The sequence below is a fragment of the Athene cunicularia genome (genome assembly GCF_003259725.1).
Source record: "Athene cunicularia isolate RWA chromosome 3 unlocalized genomic scaffold, athCun1 chr3_part1, whole genome shotgun sequence".
Taxonomy (NCBI): Eukaryota; Metazoa; Chordata; class Aves; order Strigiformes; family Strigidae; genus Athene; species Athene cunicularia.
The window spans coordinates 67,539,607-67,564,705 of record NW_020799097.1 but is presented as its reverse complement, the minus strand read 5'-3'; the positions used below and the strand labels follow the sequence as shown (position 1 = coordinate 67,564,705).

General features: G+C 37.3%; 1 protein-coding gene across 4 annotated transcripts in view; it reads left to right on the top strand.

Moving 5' to 3' along the window:
* Positions 1-401: 401 nt before the first annotated feature.
* Positions 402-25,099, top strand: part of ARID1B (AT-rich interaction domain 1B) — a 302,045-nt gene continuing 277,347 nt past the window's right edge. For all 4 annotated transcript variants that reach the window (XM_026844507.1, XM_026844506.1, XM_026844505.1 and 1 more), the window contains exon 1: positions 402-593. In XM_026844507.1, coding sequence (XP_026700308.1) covers positions 408-593 — 186 coding nt within the window. In that variant the 5' untranslated portion in view covers positions 402-407. The remainder of the gene's footprint in view (positions 594-25,099) is intronic.

The following is a 25,099-nucleotide window of genomic DNA, read 5'->3' as shown; positions in this document are numbered from 1 at the left end:
TGGCTTGTCCACTGCTTGTGTCGGTCTTGATAGACATGGTTTTATTTATGTTTAAACATTAAAGTCAGTGATGCTAATCAGTTTACATCAGTATACTTAATTATTTCTTAATCTGAAATTTATTGGGCAGTTTTTCTGTAGGTAAGAGACAAACTGAAGTTTGAGTGCAAAATTATTATTACTGTTTTTTTAAATGCAAATGGAAGTCCCAAACTCAGCGTTCAAAAACTCACCTAATTAATATGAGAACCAGGGTACGGTACTTTGCCTGTTTGTATGTCCAGTCAGTATTTGATGTATTGAGAAAACACACGTGTAGTTTGTCGCAGTAAGCATGGCTATTCCGACCTTTTTCTTTCCATATCTTGAAGTATTTCTTTGCTTGTGTTTAACAACAGGGCAGCCCAATGGATCCAATGGTCATGAAGAGACCTCAGTTGTACGGCATGGGCAATAATCCTCACTCTCAGGCGCAGCAGAGCAGCCCCTACCCTGGGCAGTCCTATGGCCCTCCTGGCCCCCAGCGCTATCCCGTGGGAATGCAGGGCCGAGCCCCGGCAGCCATGGGAGGAATGCAGTATCCACAGCAACAGGTTTGTGGAGGATTTTTCTGTGTTGCTTTGGTTTCCCTCCTCTCCTTCCCTTCCTTTATGACACTGTGGTAATAGAGAGGGCACAAGAAAAAAAAAATCAGAAATAAGTGTTTCTTGCGTAGAAGGAGGGTGAAGGACTGTTTTAAAAGTAAACATATTATGTTGACAGCGTGAATGTCTTCTGAAACCCCATACAAGTCAGAAAAGAGTTTAGTCTGTTACTGGTATCTTTTTGGAGTGAGAAGTATGTCAAACGCCATATTTTTTTTTTCCAGTTGACATCTTTAGCCTTGTATGGTTTTTGGTTTTTTGTGGGTTCATATTTGTTTGTGTGGGTTTTTTTTGTTTTTTTTTTTTTTTTTTTTAATTTTCTTTCTCTCTGGCTTAGATTTGTTTAAATGTAAGTTGAAAATGTAAAGCTGACATCAGTGCAAGACTAGTGTCCAGTACAACACAAAAGTGTGATGTATTTATATCAGCTGTTTGTTGTTGTGTTGGGATTTTTTCTTTGTTTTTTTTTTCTCTCTTCCTTTTAGTAGGAGTGTAGCTTTTTCCATTTTTTTCCCTAAATTCAGGATTCTTTTTTATATCAGAGGACTTAGAAGTGTAAGCATCTCCTTTTATCTACTTGGATTTCATTGTTGATAGGGACCTCTTCTGCCTTTTTTCTACCCTTTTAAAGAAGGTCAGTTGCAATGTTCACGCCATATACTAAGGAAGATACAGCAGTTTTCTAGAGGTGGGGATAAACCAAGGTTATCAAGAAGTTATGTTTTACTAATTTTTTTTTTTTTTAATTAGTAATGTGAGTGTAGACAATGGGAGCTCTATACTTTGAGCACAACAGAGTAATAGCTTGATCATTAATGGGAAAGAACACTTGCCCAACTGACTAAGTAGCAGATTAGCTTTTTTGATGTACTTTATTGTTAAATATAGAGAAGAAAAGAAAATTTTGGACTCCCTGGCAGATAGGTGCCTGTCTTATTTTTGTTATCATTCATTCTCTAGACAGGCTGTTAATCAGGTGGTTAATTAAATAACAGTTTCAAATATTTTACTTGGGTGAATAGTACCATTATCGACAGTCTTATTTTTTATTCTTTTCTGTTGTTAAATAGATACTTGTAAGGAAGAGATTGTTTAGTTTAGAAATGTCAAACAATGTATTTGGTTGCTAGATTCAAACAGCAAAGCATTTTGTCAGTTGTAAAAGGAGGAGAAATTGAAAAAAGGAGGCTTTATTTTTCTCTGTGTAGCTGTAGCCAAAATGAAGTTATTAAAACATATTTTTAATTTTAAAATGAGTTATTCTTCGTTATGTGGAGATGAGTGTTGAATTTTCACTTCATTTGCTAATTGCTTGATAATTGTAAATTACCCGTCAGCAGGCAGTGACCTGGCACAGCGATTGGCTGCCGGCCCTATCCGTCTTCTCACAGCATTAATATAATTGGCTGAGCAGCAGCACAGTTCTGAGCACTAATGCTCTTTGGGGAAAAAGTGAGAGGATAATTATGACATTGAATTTTTATTGAACGGACATCACCACCTAGGCATGATTTTGTTTTGGACAGCCTCCAAAGCTTCGTGTGTTTGGTTTGTGAACCTCTAATGATCTGAATCCAGTTCTTTTCATATTGCTCATATATTACCACCTTTCTACAAAGGATTAAAATGCAGGAATGCAGGTTTGTAAATTGAATTGCCAACTTACCAGCTGAGTGGTAAGTTGTCTTTGGCACAGGATGCCACAGTTTGATTCCTGGCTGGATTTTTACTCCTGTGACATGAATATTAAATAATGAGAGCCTAGCTATGCTTGTTAAAATTGGCTGTGTAGCATGTATCTACTTCTAGATATAATATGTATAAAATAAATAATATTGCCAGAAGTTTCAGAAGATGAATCTCAGCACTTTCTGGAAATCTGAGTCCTTTACAGTGTCACATTGAATTTGTCAAGATAGCAGGGCACTTCCAAAAACTTGATTGGTTAAAAAATACTGGGCCTTAAACACATACACTGCTTGGATTTAAGTATTGTGCAGAGAGAGTATTGGGTAGATGGATTATGAGGGCGGAAGTGCCACACTGTAGGAAGAGTGGGAAACATCAATGAGAGAGGTTGTTCTTAAAATATTTTAAGTTATAGTCTACTGTTGCCCAAAGATAGCCGAGGGTGTCAGTTCTGTTTCCTTGGATGAAACGAGCAGGCTTTTTGTTAGACTGTGAAGATTTTTTGAATTTTGAAGAAGACCTTGAAATGTTAAGTCTGGCTCTTTGTCAGCAAGTGTTGTGGCTTGAGGTTAGAACTATGGGACTTGACAGATTTTAACTTGCAGGCTCTGCTGCAGGATGCTGCAAGTGAAGAAATAAAGATGAAAAACACCACCCTAAAGATCCAGCTAAAATTAATGGAAATGGTAGCAATGAAGATAATTGCCTGTATGTAAGGTAGCTGGTCCATGTCATGTTGCAACAGAATAGTATGTTCCAAGCCTTCAGCCCAGAGGTGGAAAAGCTTGCTTGTGGTAAGAGAGGCCTCTGGCATAAGCAGCAGAAGATTAAAGAGGATGAAAAAGATGAAATGTTATCACATGCAGCCATTCTGCGTATCTGCAGCACAGGTGTCAAACATAGCCTGCTAACCTGTTGAAAAAGTGCTATCTATGAAATGCTGCAGACATTCTCTTACAACTACTGTTTTGGTCTAGGCATGCTTGATACCAAACAGGAAAGTACAAATAAACCCCCCAATTTCCTTAACATTCTGTGTGGGAATCACAGAATGTTGAAGTGAGTATAGAAAATATGGAATATGCTTTGTGACGTGACTGCAAAGGATCTTGTGAAGAGAGAAAACAGGTCTCCTAAGCATTTGAGCTTGGAACTCATCTCTCATTAGTTATCAGTGATGAGCCCTAGAACGAAACACTAAGCCTTATATAAGGGGCAAAATCTGAAATGCAGACAGTCTTGTTGCGTTACTGACTAATGTAACTAAAGATAAATGGGTTAAGATATATATGTAAGCATGTAGGAAAGAGGTAAAACTCTGATAAAGTTAATGGTAACCTGAGGTTTTTCTTCTCCAAGGCTTAACAGAGATCCAGATTTATCATGTGAAGATGGGTGATAGCTGTTGTGACAAAATGCTGAGTGATTTGAAGAATGCTGCATCATTTTGTCAAATTTTAAAGGCATGTCCAGTTAACTCAGTGTGAGTCAAACATGTGAAGCATTTAGACTGATGGAGTATAATTGTCTTAATGAATTAGGAGATTAAAAACCAAATTATTCTGCACCTTTATAAAAGGGGAAGTATAAGAAAGGAAGGTGTTACTAAAAGAGTCATACGCTTAATTTATAGGATTGCAACTTGACAGTTTATTTTCTTTTGTCGTCAGTAGGCATAGATATATATGGTGAAAGAATGACTTAAAAATCTCTTTAGAGGTCATTAGGAAACTTTTGGGTTTTTTGTCTCTTTCCTGTCCTTTCAGTTGGAGGGGAGGGGAAGGAGGGAAAGGAAAGCTGGGAGCAAGTTAGCCTGTGCCTATGTTGTCAGTTTTCAGCATGACTGAAATGCACGTTGCAACAAGGCCAGTGTTTGCATCCTAAGGTTTTAAAATGCTGGTCTTGCATGTAAATCTTAATACTGCTATCTCATCATCTCATGTACTTTCTCTCCTGGTCTTCATGGGATGAATGTAATTTTAGGATTATTAGCACTCCTTACCCAGGACTCCAGGGAGATCACAGTATGTATGTAATACCCACTTAGAGGGTTTAGAATGTAATACCCAGTATAGGTTTTGTATGTATAGGAATGTGTATATTCTGGGTACAGGAATGTAATAATACATGCATACAGATTTTGGAAGTTTTCAGCAAAGTCTGAAAGTCTGAATTTATGAATATGTTTGAAAGAATTGAACAGTGTGATGTGCCTGTTTAATCAGATGATTATTGTGTAATTGATTTTTTTTTTTTTAAGGATGCATTAGAGTTCCTTGTGTACTTGATGGACTGGAACAACAGCTTATTGTGTAAATAGGATTGTGTTGCTATAATGCATAGTAAATTCTTTATGAAAGATAGTTGCGTGGATATGTACAATAGCCATTCCTAATAGCTGTTTAAAATGGAGTGTTTCAGTACTGATCATGCAGTTGTCTTAGTGCCTTGAGTCATCTTGTAGTAAGTCAGTTATGAGGCTTGAACCTTGGTCTATTCTTTCTCCCTTTTTTGCTATAGAAATACTCTAAGGTGAAGGGGTGCTAATCACTTGTCCCTTTAACATTTTCAATATTATTGGTTTATAGGATTCAAAAATAAATGTTGTTAGTGTTCTCATAGGTTTAAGAGTGGTACTGTAAATATTCAGTGAAACATTTTTCCTTTTTTTTTCCTTTTGAGGATTAAGGAAAATATGCTGCTTGCTTTTTTTTTTTTTTTTTTTTTAAGTCTTATGTGGCATGTTTCAACTTGGAGTAACTTTTTTAAAGGGGCAGAGAAGTTGTAAAACCTCTGGGAATGTGCAGCAAGGATTTATTGTAATGGAAACTGCAAGTCAACCAGAACTGTAGCAGCACCAATGCGATTACCTCATTTAGGAAAGGGTTTACAGCGCTCGTATTGGGTAATGTCCCGGATTGGAAATGTTGAATTTACGCCAAGGAAATCAATTGGCTGTTGGCTTGGCAGGTAGAGTTTTAAAGCTAGCAAACACAAATGTGTTTACTACTGTGTGGCTGGTTGTGTGTGTACTACTTTTTCTCAAAAAATTTTAATTCTAGAAGATTGAAGTATGCCAAGAAAGTGAGGCTTACTGTCCTGTTTTGCTCTGAACTATTAACTTAAAATGTGGATGCATACAGTGAATACTAGTCAAGTGATATGTTTGTTGTCTTCTGTCTGTATAATTGCCCTTACCAGCTAGAGAATACTGAATATATTGCAGTTTTTTGTGCTCCCAAGCATCTTCTGGCACAGTTGATTTTAGTATTGGTTAAGGGAGCAGACACAGAAAATAAGCAGCATTTTCATTTCTTAGCCTATTTATTTTGTGAGAACAGAGAATGAATCCATATGACTGAATCTCAGAAACAACCAACAGAGGACAAAACATTGAGATGTGTTGCTTTTCCTTAAAGATTGATAGATGCATTTCATATACACACATAAAAAGGGAGTGTGAAGCTTTGATCAGCGCATGCTTCAGAAGTATGTTTTTCCAGATTTTTTGTGTGATTTGCCTTGGGTTTTTTTTGGGGGGGTTGTTTTTCTTTTGTTTTGGGGGTTTTTTTTGGATGTGTTGTATTTTCGGTTTTTGTTTGTTTGGTTTGGTTTGCTTTTTTCCCTGGACACTTATTTGGACCTCTCACTAGTAGATTATAGACCTCCTTAGAAATTCCTGGAAAGCAGAAAGGTTGAAATTGTTAAAGAGGAATCTTTTCCCAACTTCCTCTTCCATTAAAAAGCATACTATTATTTTAAAATAATTCCTCAGTAAAATTTTCTTTGAATGATATATCTGCTATCCCATTGAAATGCTACAAACTTCCAGGAAAAAACCCAACAATAGAATAATAATAATAAATACTTCCTGGAGAGTGTAAGGTTTGAATCCTTCCTTTTATGAATCAGAAAAAGGGGCAAGCAGTCACAGCTATTTGTCTTCCTTCTAAGGTCATCTTTAAGAATGGATCTTTTGATGGTCAAGTGTTAATAATTATAAAGAAAAGTTGCTGTTCTTTGTCATGTAAAGAAATGGGTTTTTTAAATTTCAGATTTAGGAAAATGCTAAATACTGTGCTTGTGCAGACTGTAGAAAAATGTTTAGCGTGGTTCTTTCTTTTGGGTATACTAAGCCTCATTGACTAAATTGAAAAAAAAAGGCTGCTACTTTAGTTCATGGCAGGATAAGGCTTTATGTTGTATTGTCTCCTTTAGAATTATCCCTTCTATTGAGTGTAATTCACTCTATAGAGGGAGGTGAGCACAGATTACAGATAATCACAGAATCAAATTTGACATAAGTTTGAGGTCTTTATGGTAGCTTAGCTCTTCATCTTAATGCTGGTCATCTGAGATTGTTTACCAAAGAAAATCCCTAAAGTAGCAGAATTGCATTATTATGGTAAATAGAAACATTTCAGTAGCTTCTATCATTTCTTTGAAACTGTGTGGAAAAAATGTAGGTTGAAAAGGAAAAAGAACAGATCCTTCAGCTGGTGAGAGAAAGCTTGGAAATGAGACGGGGTCGACATTTTTATCTGTTCAATTACTATGTACTGATGTTCAGTAAATGCTAATTTTTACATCCATCCTGGAGTAAATGGCAATCTACATTTGTACAGAAAGTGCGTAAGAGTCATCAATGTACTGTGCCAAATAAAATGTATTTTTGTTACTGCTAAATGATTGTATTTCAGTTGGAATATTTAATAGCTGTAATCACATTTGTTACTCTGTTTGGAACTGCGGGCATGAGAGAGGAAAGCATGTGAACCCTATGTGTTGGTGTTCTGAAAAAGGTTGCTGTTAAGGAAGCAGTTATTTTATTGTTGAGAACTTGGTTTGCTAGCAATATTAGCTGTCATTCTACACTGGAGTTAGGCAGGAAATAGATTTTTTTGATCAAAAGTGGAGAACAGAGGGCTGTTTGCTGCTTCACTAGGAAGATACAAAATCATTTACTTATGAACAGCTCATTTTACATGGCAGCAGGAGACATGAGTTTATTTACATTTGAAGTAAAATAAGCATCTTGCTTTAAGAAAAGGCTGCTGCATTACTCTATTCAACAGCTGCCATATAATGACTGCACCAGGAGGGTTTTAAAGTGTAGGTAAGGAATAATTAACTGTTACTCTAATATTGTAGTCATAGTAGTTTTCTCTTAATAATATTCATCAAAGAATAATTGACACTCCAAACTACTGAAATGACATCCAGACCTATCATGTGCATGCCTGGTAAGTTTTTTGTAACCATACTTTCTATAATGTCCCTGAGGGACAGCTCAGCGCTTTTTTTTTTTTTTTTTTTAATTTTTTTTACCTCTTGGTATAAGTTTCTCAGAAGATACTATCAATTGTCTGTAAATTTGAACTTAGTTGGGGGAAGCGAGGGAGGCAGTAGAGTTTGCTTTCTTAAAAATAGGGAGTGTGTTTCCCACAGCTGAAAATAGGGCTGAAGATAAGGTAAAACCTGCCTGAAATCAGTGGGAAATTTGCTGTGACTTCAGCAAAGCTACGATTTCACTTGGGGGCCACATTGTTGGGGGCTAAGTGACTTGTCTTTAGTTGATTGATAGCAGCATAGGCAGGATCAGTCCTCTAAGTCAATTAAAGAGCATTTCAGAATGGGATGGATCAGTACCCTTACTTTGGTGACCCTGGGACAGAATCAGGTAGCTTTCTACTTGGAACAATAGACCTTTCGGGAAATACCTGATGTTCAGTAGCTCAAGATTAGACTCCTACTGCAACCACCAGCTTTTTTTTTTCCCCCCTAAAAACTAGGATTTATATTAGATTTAGATTCGATATAACTTAAGTAAAAATTAAATTTACAGCAGCATAGTAAGTAATGCAAAAAAAATCAAAAGCATTTTCCACACCTTTTTTTATGTAGTCAGTCTTAAATGACATGGGTCCCATGTAGTATAATCAGAGCTTGCTCAGTAATCTGTTTCAGTTTTGTAAGCTTGATCAACTAAAACATTAAGACTTTTGTGGGATCAGGTGAGTTATAAGATGTTTTAAAAAAATAAATTATCTTAAATATGCTAAAAACTGATAATGTTCTCTGTAGGTAATTTTTTCTAAAACTCAAGTTTTTTTATATATTGCATTGCTCCTTATAACTATACTAACTGGGTGCATATAAAGATCCTAATGTAAATACTTTAAGCTTTTGGTGTTGTTTCTCAAGACAGATGAAAGAAAGATTTAAAAACTTAAGGAATAACTTAAAACTACAGCTCATTTAATTTTTGTAGGCTTTTATTCTTCTGCTACCTTGTGTGACCCCATTTTTGGGTGCTTCTGTAGTACTTGTGCTTCTTATTCATTGCTTTGCCCGAAATAGAACAAATGTGTTAAATGCTTGCATCCTTGTATCCTTGTATTTGATCTCTGAATTTTATAATGTCTTCTGGGGGTGGGGAAGAGGAGCAAGGAAAAAATCAGTGTCTGCTGTATTTCTGTGTGCGCTCCATCCTTTCCCTCCTTTTCAACATTTTTTCTTAGTAATGCTTTTTGCATTTGTATGTTAAGAACAAGGCACATAACAGGTAATAAACAATTTAGTGGCTGGATGATATGAGGAGGCATGTTTGAATCTTATATTAAAATACACCTTCTGGAAATTGAACGAATTTGCCTTTGATATATATGTCAAAGGGACAAATTACATTTGCTATTAGTTTGTTTCACAGAACAGTGATGAAGAGATTTCTGTGTATTTCTTGGCAAACTGTAATATAACTTGTCTTTTGAGACAAGAGTCCAATCAAAATAAACAGAGTTTATATAGCCACTTAGGGAAGATGTTTTAATTGTAAAAGTAACATTACTTATCTTGAGTCTATATACACACATGTGTTTTACAGGCCATGTTGGCAAATACATGTGTTACAGGACAGGTTAGCAAAACCGCCTTGTTCTTTTTACAAGATTGTCTTTCTCAGAACTGTTTTCGTGCTGTGCAAGTGGTGCTCAGTAAAAACGAATATGTAAGAGTCCATGCCAAGAACTCCTGTGCATGGAGGAAGCAGTCAGGGCTGCTCGACAAGGACCTCTGAGCTCCTCTTGCCCCTTCTGAGTAACTGCACTGCTTGCCTCTGCTGTCCCGCTTAACTTTCTGAGCTTGCAACACTGAAAATTAGCATGTGTTTTGATTCTTCCACTGTACTGGAGAGTATTTAGGAGGACAGATGCAAATTGACTGGTTTGTTTTTCATTGGTTTCATTTTATTGCTGGTTGGCAAAACTGAAGAAAATCAGAGGCCAAGATATCCCCCTGCAGGTTTGGGAAGTGTGTACTTAATAGATTTATGGCCCTTTTACGTTTGGAAAGTTGTTCTAGAGAGGAAACTATTATTTCTAAAATGAACCTTAAGTTCTGCAGAAAATGATACTTTAGACCTTACGTTCACCAAGGAAAAATACCATACCTGATGTTGGAGAGCAGGCAGGTGGGTTTTCAGTCCTCTGAGGTGATGCAGTGCGAAATCCCATGTATCCTTCTCAAATTGAAGATTGTTTTATGACCTGTGTAAATTTGCAGCAAGTAGTGAAGAGTAGATTCAGTAAATGCCAAGACTGTGTGGGTACTTGGCCTTTCTTTTTTGATTTTATACAAGAAAAATGTTTTCTAATATTGCATTAGGCCTGTAACGCAGGGGTTACAAGAGGAGCATAGCCACAAAAAGTAATTGAAGAATAGCCAGGAAAAGATCAGATATACTTTGGTTGTATTGGGTGTAGGCTTTTCTTTCTTCTTTCTTGCTCATGTTCTGTCATCCCATTTTTGTCTTTCACATGTAGAACTGACTAAAAATATGTTCCTATTCTTGGTGTGCATTAAGATCCTGTATAGCAGAATAAAAGCCTGACTAAATATCAGAACCCAGTGTACGTGTGAGTTGCTGTGTTTTTACTGGAGTTGCTTTAGACTTGCTTGCAGGAACTCTGAAACTTCTGCTTTCTGTAAAGCTGCTTTTTTTTTTTAAAAAAAGAGATTTTAGCCCAGAGGATAAAATTAGTTATTGTTATGAAACCTGGTTGTAAGGCTGTTGTTTATAAGAATGTGGAAAGATGCACACTGCATGTAGTGTTGTTCTTAGTGGAGAAAACATGTTTTTACTTGAAAAGTATTTTTTTAATACCTGGATCTGATCTTATATATTCCACTTCCAGCTGTAGACTGTGTCCTGAATCCTTTCAGGTAATAAATTTAAGTGTCCTCAAGATTTTAATAACTATTTGCTGGAAGAAAGGACAACACACTTTGCCACTTGTTAATTCTGTAGTGAAGAAATAGTGCAAACGATAGGTTTTTTTATTGCATTGTGGTTTTGTTCGGTACTTTTACTGTCTCAGAGATGCAAAATTTCACAGTTTATCTGGCATCTGAAAAAGGGGGGTGCAAAGTCTTAAATGATAGTTTGGTAAGAGGTGTGGAAAGGAGCCCCGGACCAGTAGAGAAGCAGTGTCACTGGTGCTGGCAGTGATTGTACAAGGAATGTTCATCCACTTCCTGCGTGTCAATAAAAATGCAGGAGAGCACCTTTCTTGACACAGGGGTTGCTGAAACATCAGTGCTGTCTTTTTTTGCAATACTCCTGTGGATGTTTTTGCACAAAGTGGTATCTGTCAGAGCTTGAAATACTCTTGCACAGTTCCCTTTGAACAGGTAGCACAGGACAAGTTCTAGCACATAGCTGCTTGACATGGGGCCGCCTACAGCGGGGAAGGAATGCCTTGCTTACATACATCTGAATTGATGTGCTAAGAACTTTGCCAGTCATTTTGCCGATTACATACTGGGCTGTAAATAATTACTGAACTTCCATTTTGAATCATAGGGTGGTTTTTTTTTTTCTTTTCTTTCCTTTTTTTTTTTTTTTTTTTTTTTAGCAGTGGGAAATATCGAGGATGCTGTAACAGTTTGTGATTAGCCTGGAGATATTTTTACAGCGAATCCAACATAAATCTGCACATTTTTTATTACTATGCTGTCTTTGTTTTTGGAATGCAATATTTGCTCTCCTTGTGTTGCTTTCAGTAGTACTGTTCATTTAGTAATGCATGTGGTGTGGAGTATGTCAAATTACAATTGAAAACAAATATTGTGAGTGGCTCATCTAAAGGATGAATAAGAATAGAAAGACCTAATATTTTCCTTAAAGAGGTGCCTTTTCTTTGTTATTTTCATGCACTTGGCAAGATACTATAGCCAATATTTGAACAGTGATTGAAAAAAGCGTAGTCTTGTTTTGGCGCACTTGCTGGAGTTCTTTATCTGTGCTGTTAACATCTTGTTTTGGAAATTGAGATATTCAGGTACTGGAATGTGATATGCTGTGAAAATCCCAATTGTGCTGAAAAGGGCAGAATGAATTGGGCAATAGGGCCCCTTGAAAGGATGTGAATTCACTCTCGTCCCATAATTTTTCCTTCGGTTGAAGTCAGTGTAAGTGCTTATTGTAGCAAGCAACATACAACTGTGTATTTGTGTGCAGATGCCTTGGGGGATTTTTATCGTCTTTTTTTCTTAAGATTCCCTGTCTTGGGGCAACTTTCTCTGTTTAGCTGCAGGTGAAATGAGCCTTGCAAATATATTTGTCAGCTCAGGTAGAGGTGCCCATGTTTGCCCTTATTGCTACATTAATATTGTTAGTTGTGCTATATATTTCCTCGTGGAAAAATAAGTGAGTAATGGAAGCCTGAAATATTGTTCTGGATAGAGGTGTTATGGATGCTTGGTCAGTATTCTGCTTGCTCTTCCTTCTGGGAGAGGAAATGATATTGCTGGGGGGCTCCCTTTGAAACCCTATTTGGGCCATTAGCTCTCCCATTGGTTCACATGATTTTTAGTGAAATCTGCCTAAGGTTGTGGTATACATGCCAATTTTGCCCTTGCAGCTGCAGTTTCCAACTGGAGGCTTCCCGTTTGGTGAGGAGTGCTGCCTTCACAGGCAGCGGGAGAGCCTACCAGCCCTTCCTGTGGCAACCTGTCCCTTCTCAGAGTTATTTAGTGGAAAACTGCAGTGGTTATGAGCTGATCTGTCTCAAAGGTCTCCCTTCTGCTTGTGAGACAGACGAGGTAAACATAATGACAGTAGGGCTGGGGAAAAATCTGGACCTGTATTACAAAAAAATACATATTGAAGCAGCAGTCATTTGGATGGAAGTATGTTTTGATAACTATTGAGTTACCATGTGAAAATAAGTGTGCAAATGCAAATCTTAAAAAAAAAAAAAAAAAAAAAAAAAAACTGCAGATTAGTGTCTTCACCTGGGCTTGGCTCTTTGTCAACCTTTGGACACCCTACAGTACCACTAATATAAAATATGGTACTTCCTGAAACCATACTACATATTGAAGCAGTGGCTTCTTTTTTTTTTTTTTTTCCAGTATAGAACAAAATCTCAGAAATTTTAAAGTAGCAGATATAAGTGGACTAAATCTGTGTGGTAGGATTGAAGGACTTTGGAGTTCTGATGCTTTGAATTGCTCCACTGGCCAGAAAATAGAGCTAGATAGTCTTTCTCTGACCTAAAGAAAGGAAGGTATGGCTCACACTAGCAGCTGCTGAGAATCCCAGAAGATGATGACCAAGGGACATTCCCAAGTCTCAGAACTTCCCATGAGATAGGAGAAAACCCACCTTTTCCATTTAGTGCAAGAAACCTAACATCCCCTTCTTCCCCTTCTCCTGCCCCCAGCCACATTTGGATGTCCTGTCAGTCAGCTTTGGTGGAAGAATTTCACATTAGTAAGGTAGGGTTTGATGCTAGTTGCCAGGAGGCAGAAGCTTTTTAAAAGCCTCTTTATCCAGCTGACTTGCTCAAAAAGCCTTCCTTCCTGATAAGCAGAACAGAAACAAAGATCCTGGAAGTGACCCACTGGTAGAGTGTAGAAAGCTGGTGGAGTTTCGGAGAAGTTGGTTATTGTCTGCGAAGGGAAGGGAGAGTGTTCTTTGGCAGGACTCCCTCCAGTAGTTGGAGAAGCGATTTGCTGGGGGGCACTTCGGCTTCAGCGGCTGGAAGAACTCTAAGCTGGGGCAGTGGGGGTGGAGGGTAAGATTACAGGAACATGTAAGCTCATGTTGAAATCTAAATGATAGTTTTGTGAACAAAAGTGATCAAGGTACCTAGACACGACAGGAGGGAGAAGAAAACCCCAACCCTATTTAATTGCCTGTACTCTAATGCTGGCAGCCGGGCTAATAAACAAGAAGAGATGAAATTTGTCATTTATGATTATAAATTTCATCTACTTGGTATTATTTGAAATCTAGTGGGAAGGTTCACAGGATTGGAATGTTAAAATAAATGGTTATAAGCTATTTAGAGAGAACTGAATGGGTAGAAGGGGAGGGGAAACTGGTACTCTGTATAAAGAGTGGTATTATGTATTTCTGAATCACTGAGTACTCAAAAGCAAATGATCCTAAATGTTTCTGAGTTGCTGTCCTGGCAGAGAAGACAGGAGATGAGGGTACTAGCTAGTACCCGCTAGTTACCACTGAAATAAAGAAGAAGCAGGATGACCAGTCCTTTAAGAATGTTACTTGCATTGGAGAGGGTGGGTGGAGCAGGGACTTAACACCTTCTGCTGCCAGTATTGAAACCCTTAGGAGTTTCTCTAAAAAACTGGGTGTAAATGCAGGAGACAATCTGTCTGGAAAAGCATTGTATCTGACACTGAGGAATTCAAAGGCAGATGAAGAAGACCTGGTCACAGAAGTAAGTTAGTGTTTTTTAGTTGTAAGTACCATAGCTTGATTTAACTATGTTGTATGCGGAAAGAACTGAGCTCAAATAAGCAGCAGCATAAAGTCTATGACCATGGATGCATCTAGATTGGTAGATACATTGTGTACACATACAAACATGTGTCTCTTACCTTCAGAGGGGCAGCAACGCAAGGATAGGAATGGTCACAAACTAAAGGGTTTGGGAAGAATTTTTTTTATATAGATGATGTTTGGAAATGGCTTAAAGATTTTTTACTAAGTGAATAATTGAGGAAAAACTAATTCTCTCCTGCTGTTTCTGTCTCCAGCATCTGTCAGAATTTTAAAACTAGAAGCTTCACTTCTTGAAGCTATTTCTTGCTTTGTTTAATAAGGATATTCTGAATGTGGATTGAGTTTATTTTAAAGTGGTTTCTTTAACTAATGAAGACCCGTTTTAAAGGGAGTAAAATTCCTTCAACTATAAATAATCACTAATTGTGAATAAAAAAATGATTTGGTAAGAAAGAAATGTTCTGTTTACCATTTTCTAATGTAATAAGCATGTTAAATTTAAGAACTGAATAAATATTTGCTTAAGTACATAATTGCTTAAATAAGTGTGTGTGGACATTTAAATAGGTTTTTCTGGTTAGCAAAAAGACTTGCCAAGCCTAGTGCAAAACCTAGAGCTAATAAGACAAAATAGAACAGTTACCAATCAGTGAGACTAAACCTTTCTTTAAAATAATAACAAAAAAACCCCCAACTGAAGATTAATATATATATATTACTCATACCTGCTTGCCAATTAAAATAAGACCAGACCTAATATATAATACTTTGATTTGAATAAATCCACTGTGATCTAGGAACTAAAATGCAGGTCTCACTTACAGGATATCTCTTTCTTCTGGAAAAGCAATGACAGAGAAAGCTTTGAAAGTCATGGTAGATAATAATTGGTTGAGTGCAAGTTCCTTGTGCAATCCTGCAGTTTAAAAGCATTCATATGACATTTGGCTGAGTAAAAGAAAGTGATACTAGAAAACTGAATCTGGTGTTTGGTCCCTCAAAATGGTTAGTGGAGATGGAGCTCAGATAAAGAATTAGGATTGTTGCAGTGAACTGGAGAATGTGGTTGTTTGTAAGAATTCCCAAGAACTGAATAACCTTTTTGGTTAAAAGGAGATGATTCAGGTATCTTGGCCTGAATCTGTGTATAACTGAATATGTGGAACAAATTTTAAAGAATAATTTTCAGTCTAGCATACAGGTATATAGCACGGGCTGTACTTTCACAGACAAGAAAAGCACACTGACTGGAAAACTGTGGCCACATGCGCATGCAACGTGATGCTTGCTGTCTCATTCAAGTGTTGAAGAATATCTTCAAACAATCAAAATAACCCCAAAATATCTGGAAATTAACTTGGTCTTTAAAATATTGCATGACATGAATGTGAAATGGCTTTCCTTCTGCATTATTGCAAAGTTATTTATTTTTTTCTTTCTCAAGTGAATCTCATGTTCCAACAATGTGGTCAATGTTTTAAACCTGTAGCACATTGTTATGTCTTCATAAACTAGGAACTTTAATTACTAAAAAATAATGTAATGTGGTTCTTAATTTTGCAAAAGGGAGTGCTTTTTGTGGAAATGAGTTCTCTATGCCTGAGATGTTTACTATCAGGCAAGTAATTTAAAATGCATGCAGAAGGTATGAAAGCAGCGTCTGGAGATGGAAGGTGTTCATTCTTGTAAAACACCCCTGGTAAACTCTTAAGAGTTCAGAAGACACAGAAATGCTGGTTTACATCTTGCTTGGAATCATGAGCAGGGTAATACTTGCATCCTCCAGGAAAAACTTGTAAGACAGCAGCAAGCTGTCAGGCCGGTCCATGGGCTGCCATGCTCTCTGCAGTGTGGAAAAGTGTGGCCTGTGAGAAGCACTAACCAACCATAGTTTATAGGGAGGTTCTTCGCCTGAATTTGTCTTGGTCCAGTTCTGTAATGCCCATTTAAACTGTGAAGCTCTTCTTTTTTTGAGCTGGTTTTTTTTTTTTTGTTTCCCAAACTTGTCCCACTGAAGGTGATTGAGAGTTTCTTTAAGAAAGGTGATCAGGTGTGGACTTGAGTTTGTGTGAGGCACTTTTGGAGAATGATTTTTGCATTTTGTAATTTGGTTAGCCATATGTCTTGATTCTCACTGCTTGTTGTGAAATCACAAACGTGCAAAGAAAAGCTTACCTTACCAGATTTCCATGTGAGAATGCATGCAAGTGTATGCATACTAAGCACTTCTGTATCTGGTCTGCTGTCTTGGCATGCTTTGGGAGTAAGGGTCTTAATACTGTTTGGTTAACAGTTTACTTTCCAAAACTGACCGCAAGGAAGCAAATCAAACATTCATAAAATTATACAGTAGATAAAACTGTGACTTAATCATATCAATTTAGTCTGGCTCTATTAATAGCTAATAAATGGCTTTATATTTTTTTAATGCCTGGGAGCCATGTTACAATATACTCAAGTTATTATTTCAGATAATAACCTCTAGTTCTTCTAGACAATGAATAGACAGTTATTAGTAGTTTTTATATAAAATGTAATTCTTCACTTTAGAACTTTTTGGGGTACTTTGGAGAATAAATTAAACTTAATACACAGTTTATTACAATTTTATATGTAAGTTTTGCTTTTAATAGTTCAGTTTTCTTTCAGATTTCTGTAAACCTAATAAAAATGTAACTGTAGTTATATATTTATGATAATTTCATTTTTGTGTGCTTTTAGTAATGCATGTATACTACATACTAATGAGCAAATGAGATAACACATTAGAGTTGGAGTATAGACAGAATCCTGGTAATTAGGATGCTTGGGTACAAATTTTGACTGCTGCTGAACTGTTATGCTAATTTATTATAAAATGCATGATACTTGCAAGTAAATTATAAAATACCTACCTGGTGCTGCATATTCAGTAGCGCTTTATCCAAATAATGTTTATTGAGCAGAAATCGTGTTCTTGCAAAATCTGGAGGCAAAATCCAAGTTTTAAATGTGCTGGCTTATAGCATGCTTTGAACAACTGTGCTCTTACACATCAGGTGGAAACACTTGTGCTGTAGACATAGCAATTAATTGCTTTTATCTCAGCACTTAATTTGATTTTTTTTCTCTCTTCTCCTGTTAATCCAGTCATGTCTTGATCTTTTCAGTCTCAAGTGACGTCAGGACAAAATGTGCCTTGTTGCTCTCACGAGAAACTGTACCCTCCAGCACCAGGGTTCTTCTATGTTTTCAGCATGGCAGGATTTGCTGTATGGGCATGTGTGTTCATGCCTAAGACTGTAGCATCATAAGAGAAGGTCTGGAGATGAACTGGGGAGACCTTTAAAAATTAGGATGAGCAGGGAAAGCAGAAACCAACAAAGACATACACAAGGTATGGTATGGCCACCTGCAGAGTCAGGTAGGTGTCTGCCGGAGAGTAGGGCAGTGGGGTAACAAAACTGGTGTGACTGCACCAGAGAGAACCGTTGCAGTGACTGTGAGATGAACTGGCAAGGGCATGGATGGGGTGCTTAGCTATGCAGGCAGATAAAATTGTTAATATTAGGTGCTGTTGCTCTGGATGAAACATTAGGACTTTGGAATAATTAATGTCAGGATCACTGAGGTAAGACTGCTCACTGGTTTATTTGGGCACAATTAGTTTTACGTTTTCTTTTACGATTTACTGACATAGGAAGTTACTGTAACCCTGGAAGACTGGTATATTGGAGAGGGCATGCATATGCATGTAGCTTGTTAGTATAGTCTGTGTAAAAGCAGTTTTAGAAGTTTAATTTAGCTAAGTGGGCAAACTGTGTGTTTTTCCTTAAAAACACAGCAGCTTAAAAATAAGATTTGTACCTGTTTCCATTTAGTTGTCAGTGGTAGATTGTCATTTACTCACCTGTTAGAATAGGTGGCAATCCTGAAAAGATGACCAGCAAAAAGCATGTGGCCTACTGTATAGATGAGGGGAATTGGAAAAGGTGTGTGGGCATCCCCCTCCACCAGCCATAATGGTAATTAGTAGATACTTGAGAACAATTCACTATATATTTCTGTCGTTTCTCTTCATCTGGTCCCAGTTTTGTTAAATTTTGTCTTTGACATATATATATACACACACACACACACATATATACATACATATATATGGTGATTATGGTGATGTATATATATATATATATATATATATATATCTACAGATCCATAAATATCCTGACAGCATGGATTCCTGGGCAGTGGTAGGCACCATTCTTAGTGATGGCCCTGGCTGTTCTTGGCTCCGTCAGCTGTAGTGGTGCTTTAAATCTAGGATTTGCTATTACAATTAAATACAGACCATGTATAGCTCACAAATCCACCTCTGCCATGACCCCAGATATTGATTTATTTGATTGGACAGTTGGAAAACTATTCAGAATTATCTGTGGAGCAAGCAGCATTTTGAAACCAGTCTTTATTAATACTAAAATGATTTATTGCTTCTTACAGTCAAAAATAATTTGGAGTTTGAGGGTGCATCTGACATTGCATAAATCTCTAGGTAGTGGTGGGTGTTTGAACAAATTTTATGCAGTCTGTTTATTCACTTAAAATTTTCAAAACAAGTATTCAAAAGCTGCTTCATTTGAAGAGACAGAGTTTTCACAGCTTACCGGGCTGCAGATTTAGTACCAATGAACTTCAAAGCTTTTGCCAGGACAAGTGCATGCATCTTTGTATTGCTCCACGATTTGGTGATTTAGCTTAGAAATAAATTGTAAATGTCAGATCTGAAGAAGTGCTTGTGTGACTGTAAATTTGTGTGTGTGATGGTGGTTTTTTTTCCCCAGCTATGTCAGCCTAGTAAGACATCCTCTCCCCCTACACATGCTTTGCTTTATTTATTCCATGTGTGCTGTTATTTGTTTATTTATGTATTTATTTTTAAGTATCGTTTGCATTCCGGTCTAAATGTGCTTGAAAATTACCATCTGCTCTCCTGCTATTTAGATAGGGCATGCTACAACTGAGGTGAAGAGCTGTCACATCAAATATTTTCATTCTAGCTTTCGCACCTTTGATATCAAGTTACATAATTGCAGTGCAGGACCATTTCCAGGGATTCCTTATTTTCTTTTTAACCCTGCTCTGCCTCCCACCAGTCCTTACTGGATTTTTCTGCTTTTTGAGAGTGTTTCCCGTGCAGATGCAAATTTGTGGGTGCTCAGAGGTGAGGGTTCAGCTCCTTGAAGGGTACTTCCTTTTGGTTAAATGCTAAAATTTAGTAGAATAAACAGGAATAGAAAACCAGAATGTGTCTGTCTATTGTGCAAAACGTTTATATACAGATAAAACATTGTAGGGGTGTGGTGGTTTTGGGGTTGTTTGGGGGTTTTTTCCTTGTGTTTTGTTTCCATTTTCCACAAGTCTTTTATTTTCTCAAAGAAAGTAAAATGGGTCAATGACATGTGCAGAATAATTTCCTATAATACTGAAGCTTAATCTACTAGCGTTTTGGTGGCTTGGGTTTGGTGTTTGTTTGTTTTTTTTTTTTCTTGGATTTGGTTAGTCTTTTAAATTCAAGGAGTAGGGGAGGTGGAAACTACTCTCAAAATTAGATGATTATAAAAATGAACAGATCATCTGTATTCACATTGACAGTCACTTTGAGTTGAATGGGAATAAACTGACAGAAGATGGTGTTTGGAAATGAAACATGACGGGAAAGCAGTTAGCACAAACTGCCCAGTAATTTCTCATAGTCAGGAAAAGAGCACCATTAGAGAGCAGGGGTTGTGCCAATAAAATAGCTGTAAGATAAATTAATGGTCTTACAGTACCAGGCAGTAAATTTGGTGCATGTCATCTGCCCACTCCCTGCTGGTTAATTCGGTAATGGGGTGCATACTGGCAAAGGCACGAAATTCCAGGTGCTTGTATTTCCTGCGAGGTAGAGTTAATTGTCCAACTTGTTTTGACCTGCTGGGGCTCTGGTGAGACAAACCTCTGTTGGCCGCCTCCCGGCTGAGATGCCTTGTCCTCTCTGTGAGGTGGCAGGAGGTTCCCCTGTGTGCTTCCAAAGCCATCTTCTTCACTTTTCCAAATAGTGACAGTGGTCTTCTGTATGATTTTTTTTTTTTTTAAATTCTGCTGCTGCTGAAGTAGTGAATGCAATAAATGTAATTAGTTATTTTTACAAGATGGTTTGTGCATTCTTGTGGCTTACATTGGAGGGATCTTTATTTTCATTGACGACTAGGTGCATCTTTTCTAGCATAGTTGGACACCGTGGAGGCTTTAGTGGCAGGTTGGTGCTGCTTGTGGTTATGTGGTGTGAGCATCCCTCTGCTCCATCCATTAATGCAGCCCTTGACTCACCTGAGCTTGGGGAGTGGGATGGAAGAGCCAGGCAGTGGGACAGAGCTGAGGTCATGAAGCTCAACCAAACCACACAATGGGGATAATACATTTCTCCCTAACAAACTCCTTTTTTTCCCCCCACTTAACCTGGAAGAACCATGCCTCAGAGATGTTTCAGCTGAAGTTGTGCTCTGTTAGTCATAACTGTAATATGTATTATCAAACCCTGGTGTGGTAGCAGTGACCTCAGGCCTGGTAAGAGTGCACATCTCACATAGTATCATCCATATGTATGCATGCTATGTATGCCATGTGCAGGCTTTCTTTTGCAGCAGTAGATGAGACATTTTCCCTGTCTGTCAAAGCTGCTCCATTGCTCCAGAATGCTGGACCACGGGTGTGGTTGTTAATTTAGAGAGGAGGAACATGGGTTTGTCCTGGTTTGATCCTATTTTCTGAGCCATGCCAGGAAGTTTTCTTCCTGCTCACATGTGCCACTTCATTATTTGAGCTTGAATTTTTATCTTCCATTGGTCAGCTGAAGCATTTTGGGAGATAGTGGAAATCCAGTAACATACCATTTTGCTCTGATGTTACTCTTCCAATACCACATACGTTGGTGTTGAAGGCATTGCCAAAATCTGTTCAAAAAGCAGTTTTGTGTTTGCAGTATCACATTGAGATTGTTCTTCCAGAGGAAACCAAAAGTATCATTCACTGCCTCTCAGATGATTAATTCTCTATCTCTTTTTCTGCAAGAGGAATAGGGCATGGGAAAAATACATGCCCAGCTACAAAGATCTGGGAACTGCACATCAGAGCTAGGTTTATGTTTTCTTAAAACTAATCCGCCTCCTCTTAGCAAGGACTCATGTACTTGTGGTAATTGAATGGGCTGCAGGGTACATCGGGAATTGTAGTTTTGCAGTGTTTTGTGCTCTGAAGATTAATAATCTTACAGTCTTCTGAAGGATATAAAGAGAAGATGTTCTCTGACAAATAGTTATCTTGTATTTCAGAAAAGTGCTTTGAGCACTGAGCATACTTTCAATTCATCCCTTCAGTTTTTACCTTGATATCCTTAGTAATGGCAGTATTCTAAACATCTAAGCTTATGTTTCTCCTTCATCCTGCCTTGTTTTCTGCAACTGTTTTGGGTTGGAGATGTTTTACTTAGAAGACAGTTGCATGTTTCAGAAATCTTGAAATACAAAACTTAAATGTTTTTGTTCGGCTTTGTAACTAGCTAGATATTTGAGGCTCAAATTGAGCAAGTAAGATGTCAGCCTTTTATGTCTGAAGAGTGAGAGTGCTGGCAATATCCAAGTAATAAGATTTTAAGTAAAATATATATATAGTTTCTAACTTTCAGATAATTTTCGGCTTTCCTCTGCCAGTGGTTTCAGCAAGCTTTTGTTACAAATTTGTTGAGTTTGTTAAATACTAGTTTTGGTTTAGCCACTGAAGTAAGTTGTTACTGAAGAGCTTAAGTAGGCTGAACACCCAAATCCAGTTAGTACTAAGAAGGTGACCATCTTTCTTCCTCATCCGTTACCCTATGCATTTACACCAGGGAGCTGCAGAGGTTTTCGTGGCTTACAGAAAAACTACAAATTCTTTATTGTTTCTGTGCTTTTAACACATACTTAAAAGTGGCTAAGAATACATACAAGTACTTAGAAAAATGTAACTTTAGGCTGGTTGGCTGAACGGAAAAACTCTTGCTGCATTATTTATTTTTCCTAACACCTTTCACATCCCTCAAGGCACGTTATGACTTTGAAAACTGGATTATGTATGTGCATTGACTACCCAAGTACTTAAAAAACTACACTGTGCTAGACATGTTACAGTGTATTTGGAAGAAAGGAAATGGGAAAAATATTTAGCAAACTAAATCGGTAGGAGAAGATAAACAGGCAAATGTAATTCTGTATAGGGAGAGTTTGTTCCAAAGTACTGAGAGTAGGTGGTGGGCTTCATAGCTCTGCCATTGATTTAAAGGAAAGATTTCATATGCTGTCTCTACTGAGGTGATAATATCTGTCAGCTTCACCAATATATTTTCTGTATCATTAAGAATTATTTAAGGTTTTTGGATGAAGGACTAATTACTGACAAAATTCAATGAGCAGGTCTGTGTTAAGTATAGATGTGTATATGCGTATTTAATGTATCTTGGGTGTTGGAGTGTTTTTTTTTTTTTTTTAATGCTTCTGAGATTTTTCTTACGCTTTTTCTGGTTTGCGTGATGCAGAATACAGTGTGCATCAATCACATCGCTGTTACATGTCATTTTGCTGGTGTTACAAATCTGAGTCAGAATCAGGGGGATGTGGGAAACAGTTTCCTTAATTTTGGACAGTTTTCTGTTCTTGCAGCACACCGATTCAGTTTGGATCTCCTGCTTTCCCTGTGGATCAGTACAGTGCCTTGCTAATTTTAGCGAAGCTTAACAGTGTTTCATTGAATGGGCGGGAGACTTTCGTTTTTTTTGTTGGGAAGGAGAGGAGGAGGTTTAGTTTTCTGCTGGTTTAGTGCACTGAAATGGCTCAGCTCAGGGCCAGGCTGGTGCCAGGACCGTGCAAAAAAAGTAGTAGGGAGTCTGTGCCGGAAGGTTGGAGGAGGGTGAATCTCTGGCACTTGGCAGTTAGATCGGCTTGCTTTGCTGCATTGCCACAGTCAGAATAATTTGAAAACAAGCAGTAATTTGCTAGTTAAAGCTCATGTCCTTGAACAAGGCATCTTGGTGGCTGCAACTGGGTCTGCCAAAGCTGTGTGGCGATGCCTTGTGTTCTTCTGTCCAGCAGTTCCATTCTGGACCTAATAAATGTTTAAAAGGAATTGATAAGTGTTTCTATTATTTTCTTCTGGTTTTACAGCATTTTGTCAAGATGCTTTGTCTGACTTCTCAAACTAGATGTGTTCAGAAGGATGATGACTGCCTGATGACTATTACAAAATACATTAGCATAGGATTTTTCTTCAACAGTCCCATTTGTGACAAGTAATGAGGTCACTGCACAAGAAGTTTTGGCTTTAGTTTGGTGTGTTTTGGCAGCCTGTTAGAAAAGCATTGTTTAGGTAGGCACTTCTAATAGACAGTCTAGTAAGTGGTTTTTGGTTTTGTTTTTGGTTTTGTGGGGTTTTTTTGTTTGTTTGTTTGTTTTGTTTTTTTTTTCCCCCCCCCGAGAAAACGAGCTTGTCAGTGTGTTCTTCCTTTGTGAACTTGGTCTCTGTGCAGGAGATGCACTCACCAAAATGCTGTCTGCCCCATCCTGCTATTTATGATCAGTGGTGTACAGGTTCTCTCTACCAGAACTGAGGAGAAAACACATTCCAGAGGTAAATAAGACGAGTAAAAACCTCAGCAGTTGGCTTTCTTGCTATCATCTTTGTAGATGTGTAGTGGCTCTTGCAAGTGGAAAAGAAAAATTGCAGAAGTCACTCTGATGACACAGATTTGCTACCAGCATGTGATTGCTCCTCTGTGTATAACAGCAATAGGCAAACACAGAGTCATTTCATTAAATTCATGTATCTATTAATTTTCTTATAATATGTTATATGCTCTAGAATTTAAGTTCCTTAAGACTGTTTGGAAAGCTTAATTTTTTGATCACATTTCCTAAATAAGTCTTAACAATCTAAACATCAGGCAGACTGTTGTTTGACATGGATTTGTTGTCATATTCCAGATCTGACTTGGATTGTGGCAGAATTTATTTCATAAAATCTCTTCCTACTTCTCATTTCTCTTTCTTTTTAAATGGCACCACATCAAATGTTGTCCAAAATCTGACTCACTGATGAAGTAAGTCTTCAAAAAAGACAGATGGAGAAAGCAAATGTTGTTAAAAATTTTGTCTGAAGTACTGTAGCTCTCCTAATAGTCACTTTTTTTGTCATGATTGGTGTACATGGTTTGATTGTTTTTTAAATTTCTTTTTTGTTCTTCACTGTTTCTTAGGGGAGAGATACCATATAATTGTACAATGCTATTGTTTTGGCTATACTATAAACAGTATGTTCTCATAGAGTTTCTCAATTAAGCAGTATAAAATGAGCTTCTGTCTTGCAGGAGAATAAAAAATGTTCAGAGATTCTCTTACGAGAATTTTCACTTTTCCCCCCTATTTTTAAACTATAAGCCTATATAATTATTTATTGAAATTTGTGAATATCTTTAAACATGTAAAACATGTAAAAATTCTTAACTGAAGTATCTTGTATGCAGTGTAGTTTCTATTAAATTCACAACACTGTGGGGAAAAATATGATTGAGGTTTAAAGTATGTGTATGTGAAACTGGTAGGACTTTGTTGCAATTTGTGTATTAGTTTCTCCAAACTCTGTACATATCTGTCTTACTGATTTTTTTTAATTTTTTTTTTTTTTAAAGGAAGGGTAGTAGGATTTTTCTTTTATCCATCCAGATTGTGTTTTCAATCAGAAACATTTTTCAACTGCAATGTCCTTTTCAATTATAAAACAGTATTTCCCTTTTATAGCTACGTATTAAATAAATTTAAAAATAGGATCGACATGACTGAAATAAGATCTTTTTGTCAAGATTTATGTGTCTGCATACAGAAATACTACATTTCCGAGTACGGCAAATAAT